The 26,712-nt window shown below is 42.1% G+C and overlaps 1 protein-coding gene across 7 annotated transcripts in view; it reads right to left on the bottom strand.

Moving 5' to 3' along the window:
- LOC115139605 (sorting nexin-14-like) overlaps positions 1-26,690 on the bottom strand; it is a 35,214-nt gene extending 8,524 nt beyond the window's left edge. For 2 of the 7 annotated variants that reach the window (XM_029677163.2, XM_029677167.2), the window contains exons 1-17: positions 23,340-23,528; positions 23,039-23,188; positions 22,698-22,818; positions 22,456-22,532; positions 9,508-9,586; positions 9,385-9,428; positions 9,196-9,283; positions 8,915-8,999; positions 8,630-8,786; positions 8,298-8,373; positions 8,102-8,146; positions 7,933-8,013; positions 7,557-7,671; positions 3,775-3,930; positions 3,472-3,596; positions 3,259-3,317; positions 2,821-2,847 (exon numbers count right to left, since the gene is read on the bottom strand). In XM_029677163.2, the coding sequence (XP_029533023.2) occupies positions 2,821-2,847; positions 3,259-3,317; positions 3,472-3,596; positions 3,775-3,930; positions 7,557-7,671; positions 7,933-8,013; positions 8,102-8,146; positions 8,298-8,373; positions 8,630-8,786; positions 8,915-8,999; positions 9,196-9,283; positions 9,385-9,428; positions 9,508-9,586; positions 22,456-22,532; positions 22,698-22,818; positions 23,039-23,175 (1,472 nt within the window). In that variant the 5' untranslated portion in view covers positions 23,176-23,188; positions 23,340-23,528. Of the gene's footprint in view, positions 1-2,820; positions 2,848-3,258; positions 3,318-3,471; positions 3,597-3,774; positions 3,931-7,556; positions 7,672-7,932; positions 8,014-8,101; positions 8,147-8,297; positions 8,374-8,629; positions 8,787-8,914; positions 9,000-9,195; positions 9,284-9,384; positions 9,429-9,507; positions 9,587-22,455; positions 22,533-22,697; positions 22,819-23,038; positions 23,189-23,339; positions 23,529-26,458 lie in introns of those variants that run through there. The other 5 variants (XM_029677168.2, XM_029677169.2, XM_029677165.2 and 2 more) reach the window with 4 other exon arrangements.
- Between the last annotated feature and the right edge of the window lie 22 nt (positions 26,691-26,712).

Genomic DNA, 26,712 nt, shown 5'->3' with positions numbered 1-26,712 from the left:
CCTCTCATTGCACTCCACGAGGAGACTGCCTATTACGCGAATGCAGTAAGAAGCTAGCTAGCATTGAACTTATCTTATAAAAAACAATCAATCAATCATAATCACTAGTTAACTACACATGGTTGATGATATTACTAGTTTATCTAGCGTGTCCTGCGTTGCATATAATTGATGCGGTGCGTATTGTTGCTCCAATGTGTACCTAACCATGAACATCAATGCCTTTCTTAAAATCAATTACACAGAAGTATATATTTTTTAAACCTGCATATTTAGCCAAAAGAAATCCAGGTTAGCAGGCAATATTAACCAGGTGAAATTGTCTCACTTCTCTTGCGTTCATTGCACGCAGAGTCAGTGTATATGCAACAGTTTGGGCTGCCTAATTTGCCAGAATTTGATGTAATTATGACATAACATTGAAGGTTGTGCAATGTAACAGGAATATTTAGACTAATGGATGCCACCCCTTAGATAAAATACGGAACGGTTCCGTATTTCACTGAAAGAATAAACGTCTTGTTTTCGAGATAGGACATTAATATGGTCGAATCCAGAAACTAAGGCTCGTAATTTCTTTGTGTTATTATGTTATAATTAAGTCTGATTTGATAGAGCAGTCTGACTGAGCGGTGGTAGGCAGCAGCAGGCTCGTAAGCATTCATTCAAACTGCTCTTTCGTGTGTTTTGCCAGCAGCTCTTCGTTGTGCGTAAAGCATTGCGCTGTTTATGACTTCAAGCCTATCAACTCCTGAGATTAGGCTGGTGTAACCGATGTGAAATGGCTAGCTAGTTAGCGGGGTGCGCGCTAATAGCGTTTCAAATGTCACTCGCTCTGAGACTTGAAGTGGTTGTTCCCCTTGCTCTGCATGGGTAACGCTGCTTCGAGGGTGGCTGTTGTCGTTGTGTTCCTGGTTCGAGCCCAGGGAGGAGCGAGGAGAGGGATGGAAGCTATACTGCTACACTGGCAATACTAAAGTGCCTATAAAAACATCCAATAGTCAAAGGTTAATGAAATACAAATGGTATAGAGAAAATAGTCCTATAATTCCTTTAACTTCTTTGAGATAGGGGGCGCTCTTAATTTTTGGATAAAAAACGCTCCCGTTTTAAACAAGATATTTTGTCACGAAAAGATGCTCGACTATGCATGTAATTGACAGCTTTGGAAAGAAAAAAACTCTTGACGTTTCCAAAACTGAAAATATATGATCTGTGAGTGCCCCAGAACTAATGCTACAGGCGAAACCAAGATGAAATTTCATACAGGAAATGCCCCAGATTCTGAAGGTGCTGTGTTCCAATGTCTCCTTATATGGCTGTGAATGCGCCAGGAATGAGCCTGCCCTTTCTGTCGTTTCCCCAAGGTGTCTGCAGCATTGTGACGTATTTGTAGGCATATCATTGGAAGATTGACCATAAGAGACTACATTTACCAGGTGTCCGCCCGGTGTCCTGCGTTGAAATTATTGCGTAATCTCTAGGTCCATGCGCGTTCCATTTCTTCAGAGGAGAAAGTGAACTGCCACGAATGATTTATCATCGATAGATATGTGAAAAACACCTTGAGGATTGATTCGAAACAACGTTTGCCATGTTTCTGTCGATATTATGGAGTTAATTTGGAAAAAAAGTTAGCGTTGTAATGACTTAATTTTCGGGTTTTTTCTTACCCAAACGTGAAGAAAACGGAACGATTTGTCTACACAAATAATCTTTTTGTAAAAACTGAACATTTGCTATCTAACTGAGAGTCTCCTCATTGAAAACATCTGAAGTTCTTCAAAAGTAAATGATTTTATTTGAATGCTTTTCTTGTTTTTGTGAAAATGTTGCATGCTGAATGCCAGGCTTAATGCTATGCTAGGCTATCAATACTGTTACACAAATGCTTGTTTAGCTATGGTTCAAAAGCATATTTTGAAAATCTGAGATGACAGTGTTGTTAACAAAAGGCTAAGCTTGAGAGCTAATATATTTATTTCATTTCATTTGCGATTTCCATGAATAGTTAACGTTGCGTTATGGTAATGAGCTTGAGGCTGTATTCACGATCCCGGATCCGGGATGGCTAGAATCAAGAGGTTAATAACTACAACCTAAAATGTCTTACCTGGGAATATTGAAGACTCATGTTAAAAGGAACCACCAGCTTTCATATGTTCTCATGTTCTGAGCAAGGAACTTAAATGTTAACTTTCTTACATGGCACATATTGCACTTTTACTTTCTTCTCCAACACTTTGTTTTTGCATTATTTAAACCAAATGTAACATGTTTCATTATTTATTTGAGGCTAAATTGATTTTATTGATGTATTATGTTAAGTTAAAATAAGTGTTCATTCAGTATTGTTGTAATTGTCATTATTACAAATACATGTAAAAAAAAAAAAAAAATAAATGTAAATCGGCATCGGCTTTTTTTGGGGGGGTCCTCCAATAGTTGGTATTGTATCGGCATTGAAAAATCATAAAATCGGTCGACCTTTACTTTGTATATTCAAAAGGTGCAACTAAAATAAAGACCAATACATCTATCCAAAATGTAACATAGGCCAATAACCCCAATTCTTGTTCAGTTAGCGCAATTCAACACGGCAAAGGTAAGTCAATACAAAAACACATACAAACACTAGATTGCAAAAGCCTACTGAAGACAAGTGCTTATTGCCCCACAATGCTTTTGTTCTCAGGCAAATTTTGGTTCCATTCACTTCATTCTGGGCATATTAAATAGCATATCTTGCAAGCAGCTAAATCAACGGCAGCCAGCCGAGGGACATTAGCTTGGCCTGCATCATTCAAAACACATACTCACCTCATATCATCCAAACTCAGACTATTCCTGGAATAATAGGCACAATGAATCACAGGCTGCCAGGATAAACAGGAGCAGCCCACAAATAGTACAAATTAGCCTCAGTGCCCTTTGTGGGGATGTGGTGGGCGTCAACAGGTCTGTTACTGGGGCCAAAAATAATACACCACCCTAATGTAGTGTTGATGTGAACTTGATTTAGACTTGGAGGCATTCTGTGTATTACATGAATGACATAATGAAACTAGTCTTAACACTTCTGTTTGGAAGAATATTAAAGCTCTCCAATTAAGTCTCTATTTAGATGTAAAGGGAACATTTGTGGGCTATATTATGACAACACCAAAAAACCTATAAAACTAACTACACTAAACCACTTAAGCTTAGAGTAATATTAGACATCTTTCCAATGTAGTCATTGCCATCAGGAGCACAAACCTGTTCATTCTGGAGTCCATTTTTGGAGACTCCACCCCCCTCAGAAGGTGTCTGAAATACTGCAGAGAGAAAGAGAGCTATAAATGTGGGAAAATGTTATCCATTTGTCAACTTGCTTTTGTATATCTTTTGACTCTGTCATAGTATGTTTGCCCTATGTGTAATTTAGAACAGACGATAGTATAGTAGTGTAGGTGCTGTACTTGGGCTCACCTCATCGCTGTGGCAGAACATGGGGGTGAAGACGCTCTCCAGCAGAGACAGCACATGCTCATAGGCCTCAAACAGGCAGTGCATGGTCTGCAGCTTCACCACACCCTCGTACGGCCCCTGTGCAACTAGTGCCAATTATGACAGAGTACAGTAAAATAAATAAAATATATTAAAAAGAGCAAGTCATATATATTTTCAAGGTTTGTGGACTTTGAGAAAATAGCACATATCTGAACAAAAAAGGCTGCGTACTTCACACTATGTTGAACAATGATTGTGTACTGAGAATCTAGCAGAGCTTACTGTTTCGTATTTCCTCGATGATGAAGGGGTCAAAGCTGATCTTGTCGATGCTTTCTTCCAGGCAGTAGGTCTCATAGAGGTGCTGCACCTCTCCATGCAGGCGCTGCAGCTCAGAGTCACTCAGCTCCGGACACAGGATCTTATCATTGAACTCCTCTGGAATGACATGAAGGAGAAGAAGATGAATGCTGTTACAGTGTTACTTGATTGATCAATGTTTTAGAAAACTTCCAAATTCACAGTAGAGGTGCGTGGGTAAAATCACTGGGGAAAAAAAAGCCATATTACGACCTACGTGTTGTGATACTTGCGTTGTTTGTTCTATACCGTTAGTTCATATGCCTTGCGACCCCGATATATAGGCTTAAAGGTCGGGACAATAAGGCACAGTGGCAGAATAAATTCAACCACACCTTTGTTTCAACACAAAACCAGAGAGTGGACATATTATGGACTTCACCGGACATATGTCCGGTGAAGTCCACAAAACATATTGCATGTAACAAACAGTCACATGACCTACAGCATGGTTAAGCAAGTTAACGTTTCTGACATTTTCAGACTACTAAACAACTATTGATTTAGAACACCGTAGGGTTAACACAAGTCACAAAGAGAACAGGGAGCTGCCTCCACTATTCCAGCACCATTTCAACATCAAATCACCTATGCTTAGTCTAATATAGTGACAACTAAAATATTTCAAAAACAATTTAGTCCAATCAACATAAGCTAGATATGTGGCTGTCCATGGTTCTGATGTGTGCGCGCGTGTAAGTAAGTTTAAAAAAAACATGTTGACTCACCCTACGTGTAGAAAAACGCTAATGCCATCCTCCTCTCTTTCATGTTGCCGAAACGGTCTATGATTTTCATACAGTACACACTTAGTTTTTGTTGTCTTCGGCTCCCTGGCTAAAATGCTGGCTGGCTAGTCTGACTTCATGGGCAACGATTAGCCTGCTAGTTAACATTAGCCTACTACATCTAGCTACATATTGAACTTCCATCCTCTCAGGCCTGAGGCACAATGTATGAATTTATGGTTAGATCAGAATCACCGTTATAATCACTGGCCAGTACAGAGAAGTAAGTAAAGCCACAAGTTGAAATTCCTACCTCTGTCCATGGCTAATTTAGGAAAGGGCCAATTTCAGCTAGCTAGCCACCGGAGGACAACACAACGAGATGCAACAATTCAAGTTGTTTTCTGTCAATTAAGTTTGGCTTGATGTGCTTGGTGTTAAGCCAAATCCAAACTGTCTTCCCTTGATAGGTCTATTCACAGCTGAGCTCACTCAGTTTAGCTCAAAGCTGATTGCGCCCATTATTGTATAATTGTTTATCAAGGGAGGACAAATGCTACAGGCAGCAACAGAGCGGTCACGAAATGTAGTCAGCCTGTGATTGTCAAGCAAATAACTGTCGGGCTCACATTTAGCATTTCCTGGCTTCCACACATGGATTTATTAGACTTTAAGGCTACGTAATACAGGTCAAAAGAAGCATTATATGAAGAACATCTAATCTATTTCAGAAGAACAGAATAGCATACTCTTCAGTTGTCCTTATGTTTGGTCCTGAACTGGCTATGCCAAATGGCTGTGGGCTACACTAGTTCATTTAGTAAACAAGACTTAAAATTCCATGGCATTATTTTATTGTATGAAGAATAAAATTTAACCAAGCTAAACAAAATCCCAATATTTTTTTCCAAACGATTTGAGGGTGTGCGCACATGTGGCTATTATTAATGAGTTATTAATGTAACTTAAGTTGTTCTACAAACGTTAGGCTACATGTTTTGATTTTTAATACATTGTAAGGCTGCATGATGCAACTAATGATTTGAAAAAAGTTGCTTGAAAGGCATGAGCTCTGCTTTGTTTTTTTTGCGCAAGCTGCACACTTCATTTGTCTCTCATTCTCTCACAATTAGACAAGCACTTGATAATGCCTCGAATTTCACGCCGGCACCCTTTGTGTCCGTAATGCCCCCTAAAAAAGACATTTTGCGGCCAGTGGCCATTGTGCTACATTGTACCCTTCACCCTGAGTGCTGTACGCTCCTAAGCACCGCTCACTCACATGGCTCTCCATCACGTGATTGGGTCTTTCTCACAGGCTACAAGTGAAGACCGACACATCCGGGACGCAACTGCGCACGTCCTTATCCAATTTCGAGGTGCATATTGAAGATATTGGAAGAACTGTCCACATTTACTTTTTGTCAGCCAACAAGATGAATAGGCCTAATGAACAGCAAAAGCACTAGCCTATGTCAATCTACTATCCCCCATAGTACAAAAGTCAACATATTCTATTCTGTGCGAGAACTAAATATTCCAAACATAGTCTGGGACAGTTCTGGTATGCAATAAAAGTGATAATATATAGGTTAATATTGCCACCCATCAGACTATTCTTGACTTAATCATGTCTTTACGTGTACTAAATAATATATGTGTAAAATGTGTTTTGATTTAGAATGACCCATTATCATGCACCTGTCTCGAAACAGGGGCAGTGGTAAAACATACATGTAATCTATGAACTTCAGTAGCGAATGGAGGGCGCTTTTCCCATGGTTAATTTTATAAATGCCAGCCAGGTAGGCTATACTCCTGTTGTAAAGATAAACAATGTGCTTAATATTAGGAAAGTTGAGAAATAAATATAGTAGGCCTAGCCTATAGAAAGATGGGATCCTCTTTTTAAAATAGAGGCCATCACTCTGTTTTCTCATGCAATTGCATAGCCTATAGAAATGTTGTGTAACAGGAGCTCATTGGCTCTCATGAAGTGTTTGATTAGATTTTCAAACACATTTGCATTGATGTTAGAGTGATTAGAGGGACAATAGAGTGCTGAGTCCCAAGCAGTTAGCAAGTTTGGTAGACTACTAATGACCATCAGCAGCATTAGAACTTGGAGAAGCCTAATTACCGTGACTAAACGGTCACGTGGAATTTGACTGCCTTTTGACTTGTGACCGCTGGTGTGGCGGCAATACAGTCATCGCAACAGCCCTAGGTGGCAACAATATCAAACTATTTTTGACCAGACATCATCAGATAGATGGGCTACACATACAGAGGGGCGCATTTTGAATTGCTACCTCTGTATTCCTATGGGTTTCATTCAAACTCATGATTATTTATACACATTTGAAACGGTTATAGTTCAAAGATTATATATAGTACCAACAGGTTTTTGACAAGCAATCTAAGTAGGGTCAGTCTGAACATCTCAATGTTGGTTTGGAGTTGATAGCTTAAACAGTAAAATGGTTGATAGGTCTAGATTATTATTTAAAACATTACCATTTTAGTCTATGGGAGCTCATTTAAATATTGCAGTAATAAAAAAAAAGTAGAAATGCTATCAAAAATATTTTCTCAAACCATCTAAACTGGGGCAATCTGGTTTCGTGTTAATAGCTAACATATTTTAAGCTCTAGAGTGGGCCTGAAGAAGTCGAATAAGAAATAGTGTCTTGCCTTCAGCAAGCACACTAATAAAGAAAGAGAAGTGGGGTTGAGTGTTGTGACTCTAGACATCACCGACTATGGTTACTCTGTCATCATGGACTTATGGTCTTCAATATACATGCCTCTCAATATGGGAGTAGCATGCAGAAAAGATGGCAATACAAATGTATTTCTGCCATGACAAACAACTCAATTCAAAAAATATTTTAAGGGGTGAGAATGTGGTAGGAGGCAAACAAAAGGCCTTTTATAGCCTTGTATGAGGATCTCTGAAAGTAGTGCTGTCCGTACCCACAGTGAGGCAGAACTGAAGAACCTGCACGGCCCCCTCCTGCTTCAGGAAGTTCATGAAGCGGAAGAGCAAGTCCTGTTGCTCCCGGATCTCCTTCAGCTCCAGCTTCAGCACCTGGGAAACCACAGGCGGGAGGACAGCCACAGAGTTCAGAAACTGTGCTTGTCTATGCAAAACTCTAAACCAATACTTTAACTATTGCCTTTTTTTAACTATTATTTTGTCATGTCTTCGGTTTTAGTTCACCGACTACCTTTCTATTTGTGCTTATTAGAACTAGGAGGGTACAGTAGTACAGCTATTAATTGTCAGTGGAATGGATACATAACTAACAAGGGCTTTCTGTTCCAAATGCTGAAGGGACTAAGTACTTACAGATGTCTTCTTGGTACGAGGGTCAGCGTATTTCTGCAGGAATGGAACCAGGGCATATGGTGGATCCATGGCCAGCTCAGGCTGGGCAAACAATTTGAGGAATAAATCACAAATGCATTACAGCATGATGCTGCCACATGAGGTTTGGTAAAACGCCCAATTTACTTACTGGAGAGTCATCAACAAATATTAGAACCATGTGGTTCACAGTATCCTGAAAAGCAACAGGAGGAATGCATCAATAAGATGGAATATGTCAACCACCGCTCAGTTAAATTGCTACCATTCCAGAAGTACATGTTCTGCTCTTTTATATCCGTTCGTATTCATATCCTATATCACTAAGCACACAACATTCTACTTACAGGATCAGCCATGAAGTCCAAGGTGGGGAGGAACACAGACCCTACCATGACCTCTCGCATCAGCAGAGCTAAAGATCTGACAATCAGGAAGACATAGGATTCAGATAAAGTGCCTGATTTCAAATGAATTTAAGAGTAGTGTTCAGTTTTTCCTTGAGGAAGATCTGACAGAAAAAATGTTCACTCAGTATATTTAGTGGTTAAGATCAATAATAAACAGTTAAATGTCAATCATTTTGATAACAAGATAGTGATAAGAATAATAAAATATATATAAAATATACAATTGTGACTGACAGAGGTGCATGGACTGCCTGGTTGGGTGGGCCTACCTGCAGTCAGTAGCTTTGGGTGGCATGAGATAGGAAAAGAGCATCTCCGTCAACTTCCGGAGATAAAGCAGCTCCTCTCTGCGACTGCGCAGGGCAACATGCAGGTCAGGGCCATACTCATCCAGAGCAGCCTGCTGCAAACCTTCAGTGTTCTTCACTAGAACACAGAGTATTAACCCTTGCACAGCCAGTACACATTTTGTTTTCTTTATTGACCAACATCTTGCAGTGCAGAATACTACTGTGAGAATGAAAATGTGCAAATCCACAAAACAAATTGTAAACCTTTTTGTTTGGCCTTTGCAATGATTTCAACGTGCTTCATGGCAGCTTTCATCATTTTGCCAGAAATAAGTGAGGGGACATCAACCTGTGTGAAACAATTACACAGTTAGCGTAGAGTCTGAAAAACAGCCACAGCACATTAACACGGTATTAACCATTAGCAATATGTGGATTCAAATGACATACAAAATTCTAATATATGCTAAGGTGTCTTGATAAAGGTTACTATTCGGAGAACAGAATGTGGGTGAAAGAGATTAATAGACAGAACTATATATCACCTTCTGAGCGCGTCGAACTAACACAGATGCAAAGAAACGAAAAGTAATTCTCAGTTCATCTACGCATGCCTCATCATCGGTGATGTCCCTATAAAGTAAAGTAATAAAAAGCATAATGAAATACGCATTCCAAAATCCAGACAGAAAACCCAAGTCAAATTGTTCAAAACTGTGGTAGAAACTACTCACCTGTACCAGGGATATACAAAATTCTCCAGAACCAACTCGAGCAACTAAGGGCCAAATATCAATAATTATTCATTTAATTTGTGATTTTCAAAATTATATCTTTGAAATGACCCATTACTGTACCTCTGACATAGAAGCATCCACTTTTGAGTAGACTTTCAAGTCCAACCATGGCTGATAGTTTTCTAGGAGTAATGTTGGTCTGTGAAGGACACCATATTTCAAGTTTTTTTATTTTAATTTTTACATTTCAAATCACAATTCAGTCATATTTATCACAATAATTTGCATAGTGATGTGTGAATGTGTCAGTCGGTCCTGTGCAACACATTTTTTTTAATTTCACCTTTATTTAACCAGGTAGGCAAGTTGAGAACAAGTTCTCATTTACAATTGCGACCTGACCAAGATAAAGCATGAGTACATACTCAGAGTAAGTTTACATGCAAAGTAATAATTCAATAATAAACTGATTATGGCAGTAGGCAGATGACGCAAGTCAAGTAAATGCCTTACTCTGCTCATCTTAAAATCGGCGTACGGTCAAAATCAAAGTAAGCATACGACAATTAAATCACCTGGTTTTCTGAGCAATCTTTCAAATTATTAGGACATGTAAACACCTTAGAAATCGGCATTCCAGCAGTGTTTTTGATCTGCGCATGTGCTAACACAAACTTCCTCTAGCGTGAGTGAAGTGAGTTCGGAACAACTGAATGTATGAGTCTTAGAAGTAGTTTTCACAAACAAACTTTATATGTCTGAACTCAATGTGAAACGCGTCCCAAAAATAAGATGGTCATAGTGGTAGAACTTTTATTTTGATTGCCGATTTTCTGCCATCAGGTAGCCTGATTTCAGATGTGTCCATGTAAACAGGATTATTTATGAAATCGGTCTTTCGGCAAAGCATGTAAAGGTTATATTCAAACTACGCTATAACAAACGCTATATTAATCTGACAATTCACAATCGCATAGTGTTAATGTAACCGTAATCTTGTGTCCACTAGATGGCAGATTAACTCCAACACCTCTAACCAATGGGGCAAAAATCCTTCTTGGCATGTTACTCATCAATGCCACTGCTGTTCATTACTCAACACAAGATTTATTCTTAAGCATTCACAATGTAAACGTGAGTGGTGAGCTGTAGTGATGCGCGTGTCAGCCGTTTGCTCACCCCACCTGCACACAATTGCTAATAACCCAACTGCAACTGCCAGACTATGTGATAAAGTGAAAAGTAACAGGGTTGTGGGATTATCTTTTTTTTTTTTTTACCAATTTAGATAGGCTTACAGTATAAGTCAAAAGTTTGGACACACCTACTCATTCAAGGGGTTTTCTTTATTTTTTACCTTATAGAAAACTAGTGAAAATATCAAAACTATGAAATAACACATACAGAATCATGTAGTAACCAAACAAGTGTTATAAAATATATTTTGATTTGTTTTATCTGAGATTCTTCAAAGTAGCTACCCTTTGCCTGGATGACAGCTTTGCACACCCTTGGCATTCTCTCAACCAGCTTCACAGGGAATGCTTTTCCAACAGTCTTGAAGGAGTTCCCACATATGCTGAGCACTTATTGGCTGCTTTTCCTTCACTCTGTGGTCCAACTCATCCCAAACCATCCCAATTGGGTTGAGGTCAGGTGATTGTGGAGGCCAAGTCATCTGATGTAGCACTCCATCACTCTCCGTCTTGGTCAAATAGCCCTTACACAGCCTGGAGGTGTGTTGGGTCATTGTCCTGTTGAAAAACAAATAATAGTCCCACTAAGCCCAAACCAGATGGGATGACGTATCGCTGCAGAATGCTCTAGTAGCCAGGCTGGTTAAGTGTGCCTTGAATTCTAAATAAATCACCAACAATGTCACCAGCAAAGCACCCCCACACCACGCCCTCCATGCTTAATTGTGGCAAGCACACATGCGGAGATCATCCGTTCACCTACTCCACGTCTCGCAAAGACACGGCGGTTGGAACTATAAATCTCAAAATTTGGACTCGGACCAAAGGACAGATTTCCACCAGTCGAATGTCCATTGCTCTTGTTTCTTGGCCCTAGCAAGCATCTTCTTATTGGTGTCTTTAGTAGTGGTTTCTTTGCAGCATTTCGACCTTGAAGGCCTGATTCATGCAGGCTCCTCTGAACAGTTGATTTTGAGATGCGTCTGTTACTTGAACTCTTGTGAAGCATTTATTTGGGCTACAATTTCTGAGGCTGGCAACTCTAATGAACTTATCCTCTGCAGCAGAGGTAACTCTGGGTCTTCCTTTCCTGTGGCGGTCTTCATGAGAGCCAGATTCATCATTAGCGCTTGGTTTTTACAACTGCAATTGAAGTTCTTGAAATGTTTCCGCATTGAATGACCTTCATGTCTTAAACTAATAACTAATGATATTGACTTGGTCTTCTACCAAATAGGGCTATTTTCTATATACCACCCCTACCTTGTCACAACACAACTGATTGGCTTAACTGCATTGAAGAAATTCCACAAATTAACTTAAGGCACAACTTTTAATTGAAATGCATTCCAGGTGACTACATCATGAAGCTCGTTGAGAGAATGCCAAGAGTATGCCAAGTTTGCAAAGCTGTCATCAAGTCAAAGGGTGGCTACTTTGATGAATCTCAAATTTAAAATACACTTTTTTGGTTACTACATGATTCCATATGTGATATTTAATAGTTTTGATATCTTCACTATTATTCTACAATGTAGAAAATAATACAAATAAAGAAAAACCCTGGAATGAGTAGGTGTGTCCAAACTTTTGACTGGTACTGTATATGTGCGCATGATCAACTTTACTTGGTGGGTTTGCAGTTGTTCTGAAGTTTACACAGTGTTGTGAATGTATTTGCAGATCCAAAGAATTCAAATTTGATGGAGAATAAACCGTGAAAGAGAACAGCACTGTGCCCTTTGTCAATGACCCATACAAGAGCCGTTACACTGGTGCCGTGACCCGGATGATCCTCATGATCAGCCTGACGCAGATCACCGGGGGAAGTGAAGATCAAGTGTGCTCTTCTGGTCAGATGTTTGGTTTCATGCCATAGGGCTGCTGTTTTGTCATTTCAGTGTTGTGATTTTCCAGTTTGTCAATTTTTCTTTAACTTTTTCTTTGACATTTAATTTGTTTCATCTAAGGGCGATGTCAGGGATCACAAATCTTCAACTGATAATGAAATAGTTGACTATTTTATTACTCCTAATATTGCCAAGGGGAGGGGTGTTTGGTTTAGCAAACATACAGGTAGCAATGCAATGTCCAGTGGGATTCATGGTCGGGGAGTGGGGATATATCAGTCATTAGCTGATCGTGTTAGGAGTGCGGGTACACAGTTCAGGAGTGGGTTGATATGACAGACTATTTGAAAAAGCAAAGATGTGATGTGCCTGATCAAGCAGCAGAGATCATGAGCAGGTTAATGGGAAAAGCCAGGAATGTTGTAAAGAGTCGTTGGACGTCAAACAGAACCTGGATCTAATCTACCCCATCCTCCTGCAATACTTCCATAACTCCTGCCTTGGTCAATGCACAGCAGCAGCCAGATGAGATGGACATGTTGGAACTAATGGAGAAAGTGCAGCGACAAAACAGTGGTTCCCGTGAACACAACCCCCCTGCACACAACCCAAGGTCTCAACATCATACCAGTGACCAGGCCTGCAAGGTCTGTAATGATACTATAGGCACTCAGTCTCATTGCATGGGAGAGCGTATGTGCTTCCTCCGTTTCACTCCTGGTCACACGAGAGATGCATGCCCCAGGCTTTTGTCGTGTACAATGAGTGAGATGACTGAGCTGAAGTTAATAGATGCTGGGGTAGTTGGTGTGAAAAGCCAGTTTAACTCAGATGTCGTACTTTGTGTTCCGGAGTTCTAAATTGAGCAGCTGCTGAAAAATGAGCTCCTGTATATATTGAGATTTAAATGGTTTTTTAGAGTGAAGTACATCGAAAAAATCAAGAGAAAACTGCAAGACTCAATAGAAGACAAAACAAGGAACAAACCAAAAAGACAGGCTTTTGAAGAAGTAACTATTTTTCATAAAATTGTACAGTTATCTTAGCTAGCTGAATTGCTAGCTGAATTGTTTACTTGTTGCTAAGCAGTTGCTAGGGACTCTCCTGGAATAAGCTAGCTAGCTTACAAATAATAACAACAAAAAAATATCTAGTTAACAGAAGAAAGGAAGACAAAATAAGGGACAGAAGAAAAAGGAAAAGAAAAAGGACAACAAAGTGAAACCTCTAAAGAAACAAGAGACCATAATACAAGAAACAGCACTATAGAGAGATAGAACAACAACAACGCAGCCACTGCCAGCTAGCCTACTTCAGCAGTACTGTATCATTTGAATTATTTTAGTCAATAAGATTCCTGCTACGTAAGCTTAACTTTCTGAACATTCGAGACGTGTAGTCCACTTGTCATTCAATCTCCTTTGCATTAGCGTAGCCTCTTCTGTAGCCTGTCAACTATGTGTCTGTCTATCCCTGTTCTCTCCTCTCTGCACAGACCATACAAACGCTCCACACCGCGTGGCCGCGCCACCTAATCTGGTGGTCCCAGCGCGCACGACCCACGTGGAGTTCCAGGTCTCCGGTAGCCTCTGGAACTGCCGATCTGCGGCCAACAAGGCAGAGTTCATCTCAGCCTATGCCTCCCTCCAGTCCCTCGACTTCTTGGCACTGACGGAAACATGGATCACCACAGATAACACTGCTACTCCTACTGCTCTCTCTTCGTCCGCCCACGTGTTCTCGCACACCCCGAGAGCTTCTGGTCAGCGGGTGGTGGCACCGGGATCCTCATCTCTCCCAAGTGGTCATTCTCTCTTTCTCCCCTTACCCATCTGTCTATCGCCTCCTTTGAATTCCATGCTGTCACAGTTACCAGCCCTTTCAAGCTTAACATCCTTATCATTTATCGCCCTCCAGGTTCCCTCGGAGAGTTCATCAATGAGCTTGATGCCTTGATAAGCTCCTTTCCTGAGGACGGCTCACCTCTCACAGTTCTGGGGGACTTTAACCTCCCCACGTCTACCTTTGACTCATTCCTCTCTGCCTCCTTCTTTCCACTCCTCTCCTCTTTTGACCTCACCCTCTCACCTTCCCCCTCTACTCACAAGGCAGGCAATACGCTCGACCTCATCTTTACTAGATGCTGTTCTTCCACTAACCTCACTGCAACTCCCCTCCAAGTCTCCGACCACTACCTTGTATCCTTTTCCCTCTTGCTCTCATCCAACACTTCCCACACTGCCCCTACTCGGATGGTATCGCGCCGTCCCAATCTTCACTCTCTCTCCCCCGCTACTCTCTCCTCTTCCATCCTATCATCTCTTCCCTCTGCTCAAACCTTCTCCAACCTATCTCCTGATTCTGCCTCCTCAACCCTCCTCTCCTCCCTTTCTGCATCCCTTGATTCTCTATGTCCCCTATCCTCCAGGCCGGCTCGGTCCTCCCCTCCCACTCCGTGGCTCGACGACTCATTGCGAGCTCACAGAACAGGGCTCCGGGCAGCCGAGCGGAAATGGAGGAAAACTCGCCTCCCTGCGGACCTGGCATCCTTTCACTCCCTCCTCTCTACATTTTCCTCTTCTGTCTCTGCTGCTAAAGCCACTTTCTACCACTCTAAATTCCAAGCATCTGCCTCTAACCCTAGGAAGCTCTTTGCCACCTTCTCCTCCCTCCTGAATCCTCCTCCCCCCCTCCTCCGTCTCTGCAGATGACTTCGTCAACCATTTTGAAAAGAAGGTCGACGACATCCGATCCTCGTTTGCTAAGTCAAACGACACCGCTGGTTCTGCTCACACTGCCCTACCCTGTGCTCTGACCTCTTTCTCCCCTCTCTCCAGATGAAATCTCGCGTCTTGTGACGGCCGGCCGCCCAACAACCTGCCCGCTTGACCCTATTCCCTCCTCTCTTCTCCAGACCATTTCCGGAGACCTTCTCCATTACCTCACCTCGCTCATCAACTCATCCCTGACCGCTGGCTACGTCCCTTCTGTCTTCAAGAGAGCGAGAGTTGCACCCCTTCTGAAAAAACCTACACTCGATCCCTCCGATGTCAACAACTACAGACCAGTATCCCTTCTTTCTTTTCTCTCCAAAACTCTTGAACGTGCCGTCCTTGGCCAGCTCTCCCGCTATCTCTCTCAGAATGACCTTCTTGATCCAAATCAGTCAGGTTTCAAGACTAGTCATTCAACTGAGACTGCTCTTCTCTGTATCACGGAGGCCCTCCGCACTGCTAAAGCTAACTCTCTCTCCTCTGCTCTCATCCTTCTAGACCTATCGGCTGCCTTCGATACTGTGAACCATCAGATCCTCCTCTCCACCCTCTCCGAGTTGGGCATCTCCGGCGCGGCCCACGCTTGGATTGCGTCCTACCTGACAGGTCGCTCCTACCAGGTGGCGTGGCGAGAATCTGTCTCCTCACCACGCGCTCTCACCACTGGCGTCCCCAGGGCTCTGTTCTAGGCCCTCTCCTATTCTCGCTATACACCAAGTCACTTGGCTCTGTCATAACCTCACATGGTCTCTCCTATCATTGCTATGCAGACGACACACAATTAATCTTCTCCTTTCCCCCTTCTGATGACCAGGTGGCGAATCGCATCTCTGCATGTCTGGCAGACATATCAGTGTGGATGACGGATCACCACCTCAAGCTGAACCTCGGCAAGACGGAGCTGCTCTTCCTCCCGGGAAGGACTGCCCGTTCCATGATCTCGCCATCACGGTTGACAACTCCATTGTGTCCTCCTCCCAGAGCGCCAAGAACCTTGGCGTGATCCTGGACAACACCCTGTCGTTCTCAACTAACATCAAGGCGGTGGCCCGTTCTTGTAGGTTCATGCTCTACAACATCCGCAGAGTACGACCCTGCCTCACACAGGAAGCAGCGCAGGTCCTAATCCAGGCACTTGTCATCTCCCGTCTGGATTACTGCAACTCGCTGTTGGCTGGGCTCCCTGCCTGTGCCATTAAACCCCTACAACTCATCCAGAACGCCGCAGCCCGTCTGGTGTTCAACCTTCCCAAGTTCTCTCACGTCACCCGCGCCTCCGCTCTCCACTGGCTTCCAGTTGAAGCTCGCATCCGCTACAAGACCATGGTGCTTGCCTACGGAGCTGTGAGGGGAACGGCACCTCAGTACCTCCAGGCTCTGATCAGGCCCTACACCCAAACAAGGGCACTGCGTTCATCCACCTCTGGCCTGCTCGCCTCCCTACCACTGAGGAAGTACAGTTCCCGCGCAGCCCAGTCAAAACTGTTCGCTGCTCTGGCCCCCCAATGGTGGAACAAACTCCCTCACGACGCCAGGACAGCGGAGTCAATCACCACCTTCCGGAGACACCTGAAACCCCACCTCTTTCAGGAATACCTAGGATAGGATAAAGTAATCCTTCTCACCCCCCTTAAAAGATTTAGATGCACTATTGTAAAGTGGCTGTTCCACTGGATGTCTTAAGGTGAACGCACCAATTTGTAAGTCGCTCTGGATAAGAGCGTCTGCTAAATGCCTTAAATGTAAATGTAAATGTACTTGTTGGCTGTGGAGGACGCCTTGTGAGGCCAAAGTCTGCATTCAACATAAACATTGAAGTCTATGGATGCAAGATGGTTGTTCCAACCTCGGGAGTAGAAGGTCAACATGATGAACTAATACTGGAAACCAAAGTGATCAAGCACATCCGTGTATCAAAACAATGTGACAATTATTGGAAAGCAGACTCGGCTCCCTGCATCACAGATGACACGGAATCTGAGCAGTTTCTCACCATGTTAGCTGGAATCAACCACTGGAGAGGCGACAACATCTCTAACGAGATAGGAAGAGTGAGATGTGACCACGGTCAAGGCAAATGGCTGAGTTACGAGTATCTGGTTCAGGGAAAGCTAAACAAAAACTAAACTAGTGTTGCATCTCCTGGCAGCTCAGTGATGACAGAACCTACTACGTCTCGCTCAGCACTATGGGGGATCATGTTGGGAAGGATTGTTATGCCTGTGTGGGGAGACAGATGGGTCCCACTGAAGCTGATCAACACGTCTGGCCGTCCAGTGTGGCTGAAGTACAATGTAAAGCTTGCAGACATCTTCCCATGTGTAGCAATGGAGGACATACAAGACACCGAACCAGAACAGTGTAGTCCACCAGGTCAGCTGTCCTCAAGCCACGTCTGAGGCCGATCTGACGGGCCACAAGAGACACGTTCCACGGAAAAGAAGCTAAGATTGCTGGAGTTGAGTGCTTTGGACCTCAGCCCCTGTGATGTGAATGAGAAGTGCAAGAGTCAGCGGCTGACCTAGTAGTGTGCTATGAGGATATCTTTTCACGTCACCATCTTGATTGTAGAGAAGATGAAGGATTTGTTCACAGAATCCGCGTGACTGACAATAGACAGTTCCGGTTTCCGTTCCAAAGAGTGCCTCCAAGTCAATACTAGAAGATGCGCCAGGTCTTGAGTGAGAAGGGGGGGAAAAAATATATTTGGAAAATGGACAAGCAAGTAAGCATCTCCCCTGGTGCTAGTCTAGAGGAAAAATTGAGACCTTTGTATCTGTACAGACCTCCGCTGGTTGAACAAGAGGACCCTGAAAGATGCACATCCTCTCCCGCACTAGATGGACTGCTTGGCTGTGCTCAGCGGCAACTCTCTCTTCAGCACACTGGATCTCACCTCTGGGTTCTATAACATGCCACTGCACGAAGATGACAGGAAATATTCAGCCTTCACAACACCTATGGGGCTCTTTGAATATAACCGTATACGTCAGGGTCTCTGTAACATCCCTGGAAGCTTCATGCGCATGATGGACAGTATCTTCGGAGATCAGAACTTCATGTATTTGCGGTGTTATTTGGATGATCTGTTGGTCTTTGGCCCAGACGAGAAGACTGCCTTGGAACCCTTGGAGATGGTCACAACATGGAGTTGGCCCCATAGAAGTGCTTTTTCTCTGGAAGTCTGTCAAGTTCCTTGGTCATATAATTTATGAAAATGGTGTGTATACAGATCCTAATAAAGTTGACAGCATCCCTAAGATAAACATTGGTGATCTGATGGAATTTTATGGTGACTCCTTCACAGAAACGGGTAAGGTCATTCCTTGCCATGGTAAACTACTACCAACACTTTGTGCCTGGTTTCTTCGCAATAGCCAAACCTCTTCTCGTTGACTGGATCAAAGAGAAAACCCAAGGGTCGTCAGAAAGTAAAGCACTCCTCAGCGTCGAAAGTTGAGCGTCGCAGACTGGACACCTGAACATGAGAAGGCCTTCAAAAAATGTAAGACCTCTCTGGTAGACACGGTGGTGTTGGCACATCCTGACCTCTCCCGCCTGTTCATGTTATCGACAGATGCGGCATTGGTGCTGTCCTGTCAGTTGCAAGACGGGGAAACTTGTGCCAGACCCATTGCATTTGCAAGCAAGTCCTTGTCTGCCTCAGAAGAACTACCCAGCTCAGCGGTTGGAGTTCCTGGCAATGAAGTAGTCGATCTGTGACAAGTTCAGTCACTGGTTGAAAGGTCATGTCTTCACTGTTTGGACTGACAACAATCCATTTACTGACATTATGACCAAGCTGAGGCTGGACTGTTGCGAGCAACGCAGAGTGGCCAAGTTAGCCAGTTATGATTTTGACATCAAGGACGTGCCAGGTCCTCAGAATATGGTTGCTAATGCTCCAAGTCAAGTGCCCTTTATCAAAGCTGTTGGCAACAGACTGCTTTGTGAGCCCAATGGAAAAACTCCTTAGTGACGTTCAGGCAGTGTCAAACACTTCAGTCCAAGATGCCTTCAGGAGGTCAAGCGATCTCAAAGGTAGCCCCAAATGTGTAAGCTCACAGAACTTCCATGTCTGTTTACATGTGTTCTCAGTCCTTGGCAGTGAATACATCAGCCATACTCCAGTCACATGACAACTAGGAAACAGGAGCTAGAACACGTGCATCATTTACCTCAACTGATATCTCCTGGTCAAGACACCTTACCTGCCTACTCTGAGAAGGAGCTTTGTGATGAGCAACAACGACAGGACCATTTCTCGTGTGCTATTCTATGTGGAGAGACAACGCAGGTCTTCAAAAAGGGAAAGAGCAAGAGAAACAGTTACAGCCATCAGACACTTGAAGAGCTGGGAGAAGCTTGTTGTCAGTAATGACATACTGTACAGAGTCTCACGAGATCAGATATCAAAGACAAAGTGGTTCCAGTACGTAGTTCCTGAGTCTCTCAAAGCAAAAGTCTTGAAGGGTGTTCATGATCATGCAGGTCATCAGGGTCAGTTCAATTGCCTTAGCTAGACAGAGATTATTCTGGCTGCACCTTGACAGAGATGTTAGGGATTATGTCCGTGGTTGCCACTGTTGCATCGTCAGCAAGACAGTTGAGCCCGAGGGCAGGGCTCCACTGGAAAGTATCACCTTGACAGGGCCGCTACAACTGGTTTGTATCAATTTCTGGTCTGCTGAATGATCAAACAACAAGTTAATTGACATACTAGTGACAACAGATCACTTTACAAGAATGGCTCAAGCCTTTCCCTGCAGAGACCAATCAGCTAAGCAGGTGGCAAGAATCCTGTGGGACCGATACTTCTGTGTGTATGGATTTCCTGAGAGAATTCATAGTGACCGAGGAGCAAGTTTCAAGAGACAGTTGATCAGCGAGTTACTGAGAGTCTCTGGTGTGAGGAAGTATCACCTGATGGGGAATGGCAGCGTGGAATGTTTCAATCAGACACTTGGCAGCATGATCCAAGCTCTAGCACCAAGCAAGACAGGCCGAGGCACCTGCAAACATTGGCGTTCATGTACAATTGCACCACCCATGAGAAGACAGGGTAAGCCCCCTTCTACCTGATGTATGGAAGGATCCCTCGTCTGCAAGTAATGTGCTTTTCAGAAACACTGAACGATCCAGCTGTTACCAGTTACGACGAGTATGTGGTGTCGCTCTCCAAGGATGTGAAGGATGCTATGGTGATAGCACTGGAACATGTTGCAAAAGAACAGAACCGAAAAACAGATTTTATAACAGAAAGATCAAGGGGCCACCATAGAAGTTAGAGATCAAGTACTGTTGGCAAACAAGAAAGAAAGAGGCAAGTGGAAGACCGATGGGAATCGACAATATACACTACCGGTCAAAAGTTTAAGAAAACCCTTGAATGAGTAGTTCTTTATTTTTACTATTTTCTACATTGTAGAATAATAGTGAATACATCAAAACTATGAAATAAGATATGGAATCATGTAGTAACCAAATTATATATTTTATATTTGAGATTCTTCAAATAGAGACCCTTTGCCTTGACAGCTATGCACATTCTTGGCATTCTCTCAACCAGCTTCATGAGGTAGTCACCTTGAATACATTTAAATTAACAGGTGTGTCTTCTTAAAATTAAATTTGTGGAATCGATTTTCTTCTTAATGCATTTGAGCCAATCAGTTGTGTTGTGACAAGGTATGGGGTAGTATACAGAAGATTTACCAAAGAGGGCTAAAACTAAGTCCAAATTTTGGCAAGAAAAGCTCAAATAATCAATGAAAAACAAAAGACCATCATTAGTTTAAGACATGGACGTCAGTCAATGCGGAAATTTTCAAGTGCAGTCGCAAAAATCATCAAGCGCTATGATGAAACTGGCTCTCATAAGGACCGCCACAGGAAAGGAAGTCCCAGAGTTACCTCTGCTGCAGAGGATAAGTTCATTAGAGTTACCAGCCCAAATAAATGCTTCAGAGTTCAAGTAACAGACACATCAACTAATCAGAGGAGACTGTGTGAATCAGGCCTTCATGGTCAAATTGCTGCAAAGAAACCACTACTAAAGGTCACCAAGAAACACGAGAAATGGACATAAGACCGGTGGAAATCTGTCCTTTGGTCTGATGAGTCCACATTAGAGATTTTTGGTTCCAACCGCCGTGTCTTTGTGAGACACAGAGTAGGTGAATGGATGATCTCCAGATGTGTGGTTCCCACCGTGAAGCATGGAGGAGGTGTAATGGTGCTTTGCTGGAGACACCGATTTATTTAGAATTCAAGTCACACTTAACCAGCATGGTAAAAGCATTCTGCAGCAATACGCCATCCCATCTGGTTTGCGCTTAGTGGGACTATAATTTGTTTTTCAACAGGACAATGACCCAACACACCTCCAGGCTTTATACGGGCTATTTGACCAAGAAGGAGAGGGATGGAGTGTTGCATCAGATGACTTGGCCTCCACAATCACCCGACCTAAACCCAATTGAGATGGTTTGGGATGAGTTGGACCGCAGAGTGAAGGAAAAGCAGCCAAGAATTACTCAGCATATGTGGGAACTCCTTCAAGACTGTTTGAAAAGCATTACAGGTGAAGCTGGTTGAGAGAATACCAAGAGTGTGCAAAGCTGTCATCAAGGCAAAGGGTGGCTACTTTGAAGAATCTCAAATATATTTTAATTTGTTTTAACACTTTTTGGGTTACTACATGATTCCAACTTTGATGGAGATTGCTAGGTGGGTTTGCAGTTGTTCTGAAGTTTACACAGTGTTGTGTATGTATTGCAACCCATCTGAACAGTACAGTTCCTTTCATGTACCATATTTGATGACCCGGTCTTGTGACTGTCCAAAACATTAGGCTATTGTTCTGATGCACCCTTCGCTTTATTTTCAACTCTCCATTTCGCAGCTTTCATTATTGAATTAAACTGTGACAAAGTCCTCTTTGCCTCAGTGGATCAACGTTAACTTTTCTGCCCAAGTTCCCAAAAGCATTTGGCAATTGGAGTGTATTTGGCTTTTGGGCCTAACACCAAATAAAAATAAATCAAGAAAAACATCAATGTAGCAAACCTCAATGTAGCCGATAGAGATGAATTGTACAATAATTATACATTATGAATTTATGCGTTTTTTTCTCTTTATAAAACCTTGCCGCGACCCACCCTTTACTTACACAATATTTAATGACCCTTAACATGCAGGGACTGCGGATTATGAGTCAACCTCAACATCACTAGTGTGCTGACATACCTGTGACGTTTGCACTTTACTTTCCCACACACTGCACAGCTGTGTCCCAATGGAAACAGCTCCTGTTGCTCCTGCTGCTGTAGAAATAGAGGGAGATTCTAAAGCTACAAAACTTTTGGATATCCTGCTGACAAATGGGAACTGACCCATTAGAAAAGTTAAGCAACTGAGTCACTTCACCACTGGAGTGACACTGCATTGCCCCCAACTACTGGTATTTGCGTATTTAACATTCAACTTACTTTGTTCTTGGGCTTCATGGTGAAGAGGATGTTGGGCAGGAGGGATTCTGTGCCGAGGGAGCAATAGAATGTAATCATTCCAGCCAGGAAGGACCAAAACACCATCAGAATGTGGAGATACCTGGAAGAAAAACCTGGTCAGACACATATAGCTAGACGTCTGGTTATTAATACCGGAACTAAAAAAAATAAACATTCTGAAATGATGAGTTTAGACAGTGTGCTGAACTAACTTTTCCTGACACTCCAGAATGAGCAAGATAACTTTAAACCACAGGTACTTCAAATGACATTTAACATCCCACATGAACAAATATCCATTGTATGTCCACAAAACCTACCTATTAAGAAGTATAGTTGATGAAAGCATGAAAACCAGAAGAAAGCAAAAGACAGGATATTGACGTCCAACTTCCCTCAGGACATCAATTTGCAGTCCTTGCTTCAGATTCTCCAAATAAACTCGAATACGTTCCATTTTACAATGGGGTCTGTTGAAGTAAACATTAAAAAGCTAGATGGATACCCTAAACAAGTGACCCATAACACCAGCTAAAAATGTACTAGCTAGCTCTAACGTTATATAACGTTTGATGCGTATGCTAAAGTTAACAAGGAAGGCTCGCGACTTTAGATACTTACTAATACACAATATAATCCCATCAATTAGTACTTCAAACAGCGAACCATGTCATAATTTTGTTCAGGTTTCACAGTTTTCTAATTTCTTCAACGATAGATCTTCCTTTTAATTATGGTTCGCACTTTTGTTATTCCCCATTTCAGAAAGTATTGTGATTTCCTTGACAGATCGAGTTTCCTTAATCCGATGGTCGTCACTTCCGGTTCTAATCCTCACCACAGGAAGTGCCAGTAGACCAGAGAGGGAGGGATAGGCGAAGCTACTGGAAAATCTTTAGTACTGTAGTCTCAACTGGTAATTGCTTGTTATTCATAATCATAAACTATTTCATTTCCTAAACGAAATAGTATGTTTGAAAGTAACACGAACTTTAGTGAAATTAAATTCATACCATTGCCGTAAATTCCATACCAAGGTGTGGTGCACAAAGCAGAATGTTGAATTGTTTGCGTTATTCCATAACATCTACATTTAAATATATACAACTATGTTGGACGAATAATCATAAATTGATCAAATATATTTTTATTTTGTAAGACAGTGATGAAAATCAAGACCTTTATTTTAAAAATAAGTTACATGCGCCTCACTTTACAGTATAAAACCATTTATTTGCAAGAATGCAAAAACAATTGTTAGCCACCAACAATTGTTTAAACTGGTAACAGCTTTTCAGAGTCAACTGTGTACAAAACCTGATTAAGTTGTCTCCTTTATGCGATCCAGGAAACATTTTTATTTTATTTAAGCTGCAGTATCCCATTTGAACTGGATATACCAAGTCATATCCAGCTAACTCTGATACTAAATTACATGCTCAACATGATGCAGATTCAAGACACTTGTCACATGTGACAATAAGGCAGCTCATAGATGTCGGATCGACATTCATGTTGTACATCATGATTAGGCAAATGTATGTACACAAAGTAGACTGATGTCTCTTAAACTTAAATGTGTATGCAACCTTCCAAATGGGTTGCCTGAAAACCCAATGTTGAATGGCATATAATGCTACATTGGGTTTCCAGGCAACCAAAAGGAATGGATCATATACAAAATACTTACTATCCTATCCCAGAAAGAAAAAGTGACACTGCAATGCTTCCTTCAAGCTTTTACAAGAAGTACCATTTTCCTAAACTATTATACAACCTATAACTACATTATATGAATAAGCACATAGCCAATGCAGTTCAAACCATATGAAAGCAAGGTTTGTTCCTTCATTCGCTCATTATATGAGATTATTTAACATGCTCAGCTTGACTGTTGGCAGTGTTAGAATAACAGCATGCAGCACCTATAATAAACAAACTACATGGAACAAGCCCTGCTTTCCTCAATTACGTTTCCATACTTAAAGTAGACAGGGCAGTTTTATCCTCTGTACTGAGGTATTTAACCAACCCTTTAAAGACAAGTTCTGAAAATAACCACTTTCCTGGAATGCCTGACCATTATGCCAGTTGGTTAAACCTAAAACCCTCCTAAACATATTAAAACCAATCAAAATAAAAACAGAATTAAATAGGTATATTCCATCGTAAAGCTGCATTATTCATCAAAATATACATTGGTGTCAAGCTCCTCTGAGCCACTTCAAACTTAGACAAAGTGCAAAAGGAATTACTACATTTCGGGATGAACATTCCACTGGGAACTCAACATCTTCAATAGTAATTTTAAAATGGCATATTCTTTGGAGACATGGGGTAGGTGGCAAGCTTATAATAACAATGGCATGGCTGTGGTTTTGGATTTTGCCATGGATAATGAGCAGTATTTTTTTTTTTTTACTAAACTTGCTGCCCACAGTAGTGTCTGCTCAGTGTTCCACTGCTGCGTCCACTTAATGTTGTAGCCTACACTATATACATACACGTTTTTTTAGTCTATGCTTAAGACATGGTCAACATGTTCAAACTATGCTTTCCATGCCTCAAGCGTGACTTAATGTAATTCTTTTCAGGAGGTGGCGTTACATGCAGCCATCATGCTTTGTACAAACTGTGTCGGTTGGAACAGTTGTCTGTTGCAAACATAAGCAGTCTAGCAAGTCCATGTTCTTTTTAGCTGCCGAGTTAACATGCAGCTACTTAGGCAAGAATATCAAACACGAGCAAGACACAGTCAAAATAGTGATTTAATGTTAATTTCTCATCGCAAACATTGGCTAGTTATTTTTTCCAGCAATCATTGATATGGCAGCATACTATGAAGATTATGACAAATAGTAGGCAGTCTAAGCAGTAGTTGACAAAACGACACAAGCAATAATAGTGCGCCGGGCGATGCAAAACACTCGCCCATTGTCAGACACTGGTTAACGGGTTAAAATACATGCTCACCTGTCCAGAGTTGGAACAGCTAGGACGCGTACTCGTGCGGTACTTGCATTATCATTGAAAAGCAAAATAGTAGTTAGTAGAGTCTGGGTGTGGTTGAAACGCAGATAATCTTTTGCCCCAAAGCAAAACTCAAGTGGGGAGTTCTAGTTCTATGCAGCTATTTAGGCAGCATATGAAACACAAGCAAGACACAGAGACGCAGTCTAATTAGCGATTTAATGTTATTTTCTCATCACAAGCATTGGCTAAGCAGGAGGCAGACAGGCGGTCAAAGTAGTAGTAGTAGTAGTGCCCCCCCCCCCCCCCCTCACACAAAAACCTGACTGTTTTTTCTCCAATGGAATGAATGTGTAAGGACTGCTTCCTGCTTGTGCAACTGCAATATCCGTTACAACAGACAATGGTTGTAATAGCCTTAATATATTTTGGGGGAACGTTAGATCAAATCACTTTGGGGTTATTTCAGCTGTTCAGAAATATGAGAAAGTCATAGGCTACATCAGCATGGTCCAGAAGAGGGTGATTAAAAAGAAAAACGGGAGGGGAGTGTGAGCAGCAGCTACAAAGTGTGCATAAAATAACATGCGCATAATATGATCTGGATCGTTAGCTTTGAGAGGTTTTCAGAGGTGTGAAAACTATTTGCAGCAACGGTCTAAAAAGTCCAAGCAACAAGTGTCTTGAGTTTGCCCTTTTGATTATCTTCTAATTTGGCAGATATGCTCCTGTAAAGTTGGAATATCATTGGACCATTGAGTTGACCTTACCATCACTTCAATTGGCAGCTTCCAGTATAACCCCACATAGCAGGTCAGTCTTCATAGTGACAGGTCAGGACCGGCCTCGACCACTTTTCCCTGCTAGTCAGGTAACAAAAGGACGCAATTAGAAGATAGATCACAACAGATGACCACATAACATCCAGCTAGCTACCCACAAGTAACTACAGAACACAGTCCAATGCACATTAAAGACAAGCAAATTAACTTGAGTAAGGAAAAAGCAAAGGGGTTTCTAGACA

The sequence above is a fragment of the Oncorhynchus nerka genome, linkage group LG13, assembly GCF_034236695.1.
Source record: "Oncorhynchus nerka isolate Pitt River linkage group LG13, Oner_Uvic_2.0, whole genome shotgun sequence".
Taxonomy (NCBI): domain Eukaryota; kingdom Metazoa; phylum Chordata; class Actinopteri; order Salmoniformes; family Salmonidae; genus Oncorhynchus; species Oncorhynchus nerka.
This window is presented reverse-complemented; position numbering and strand designations above follow the sequence as displayed.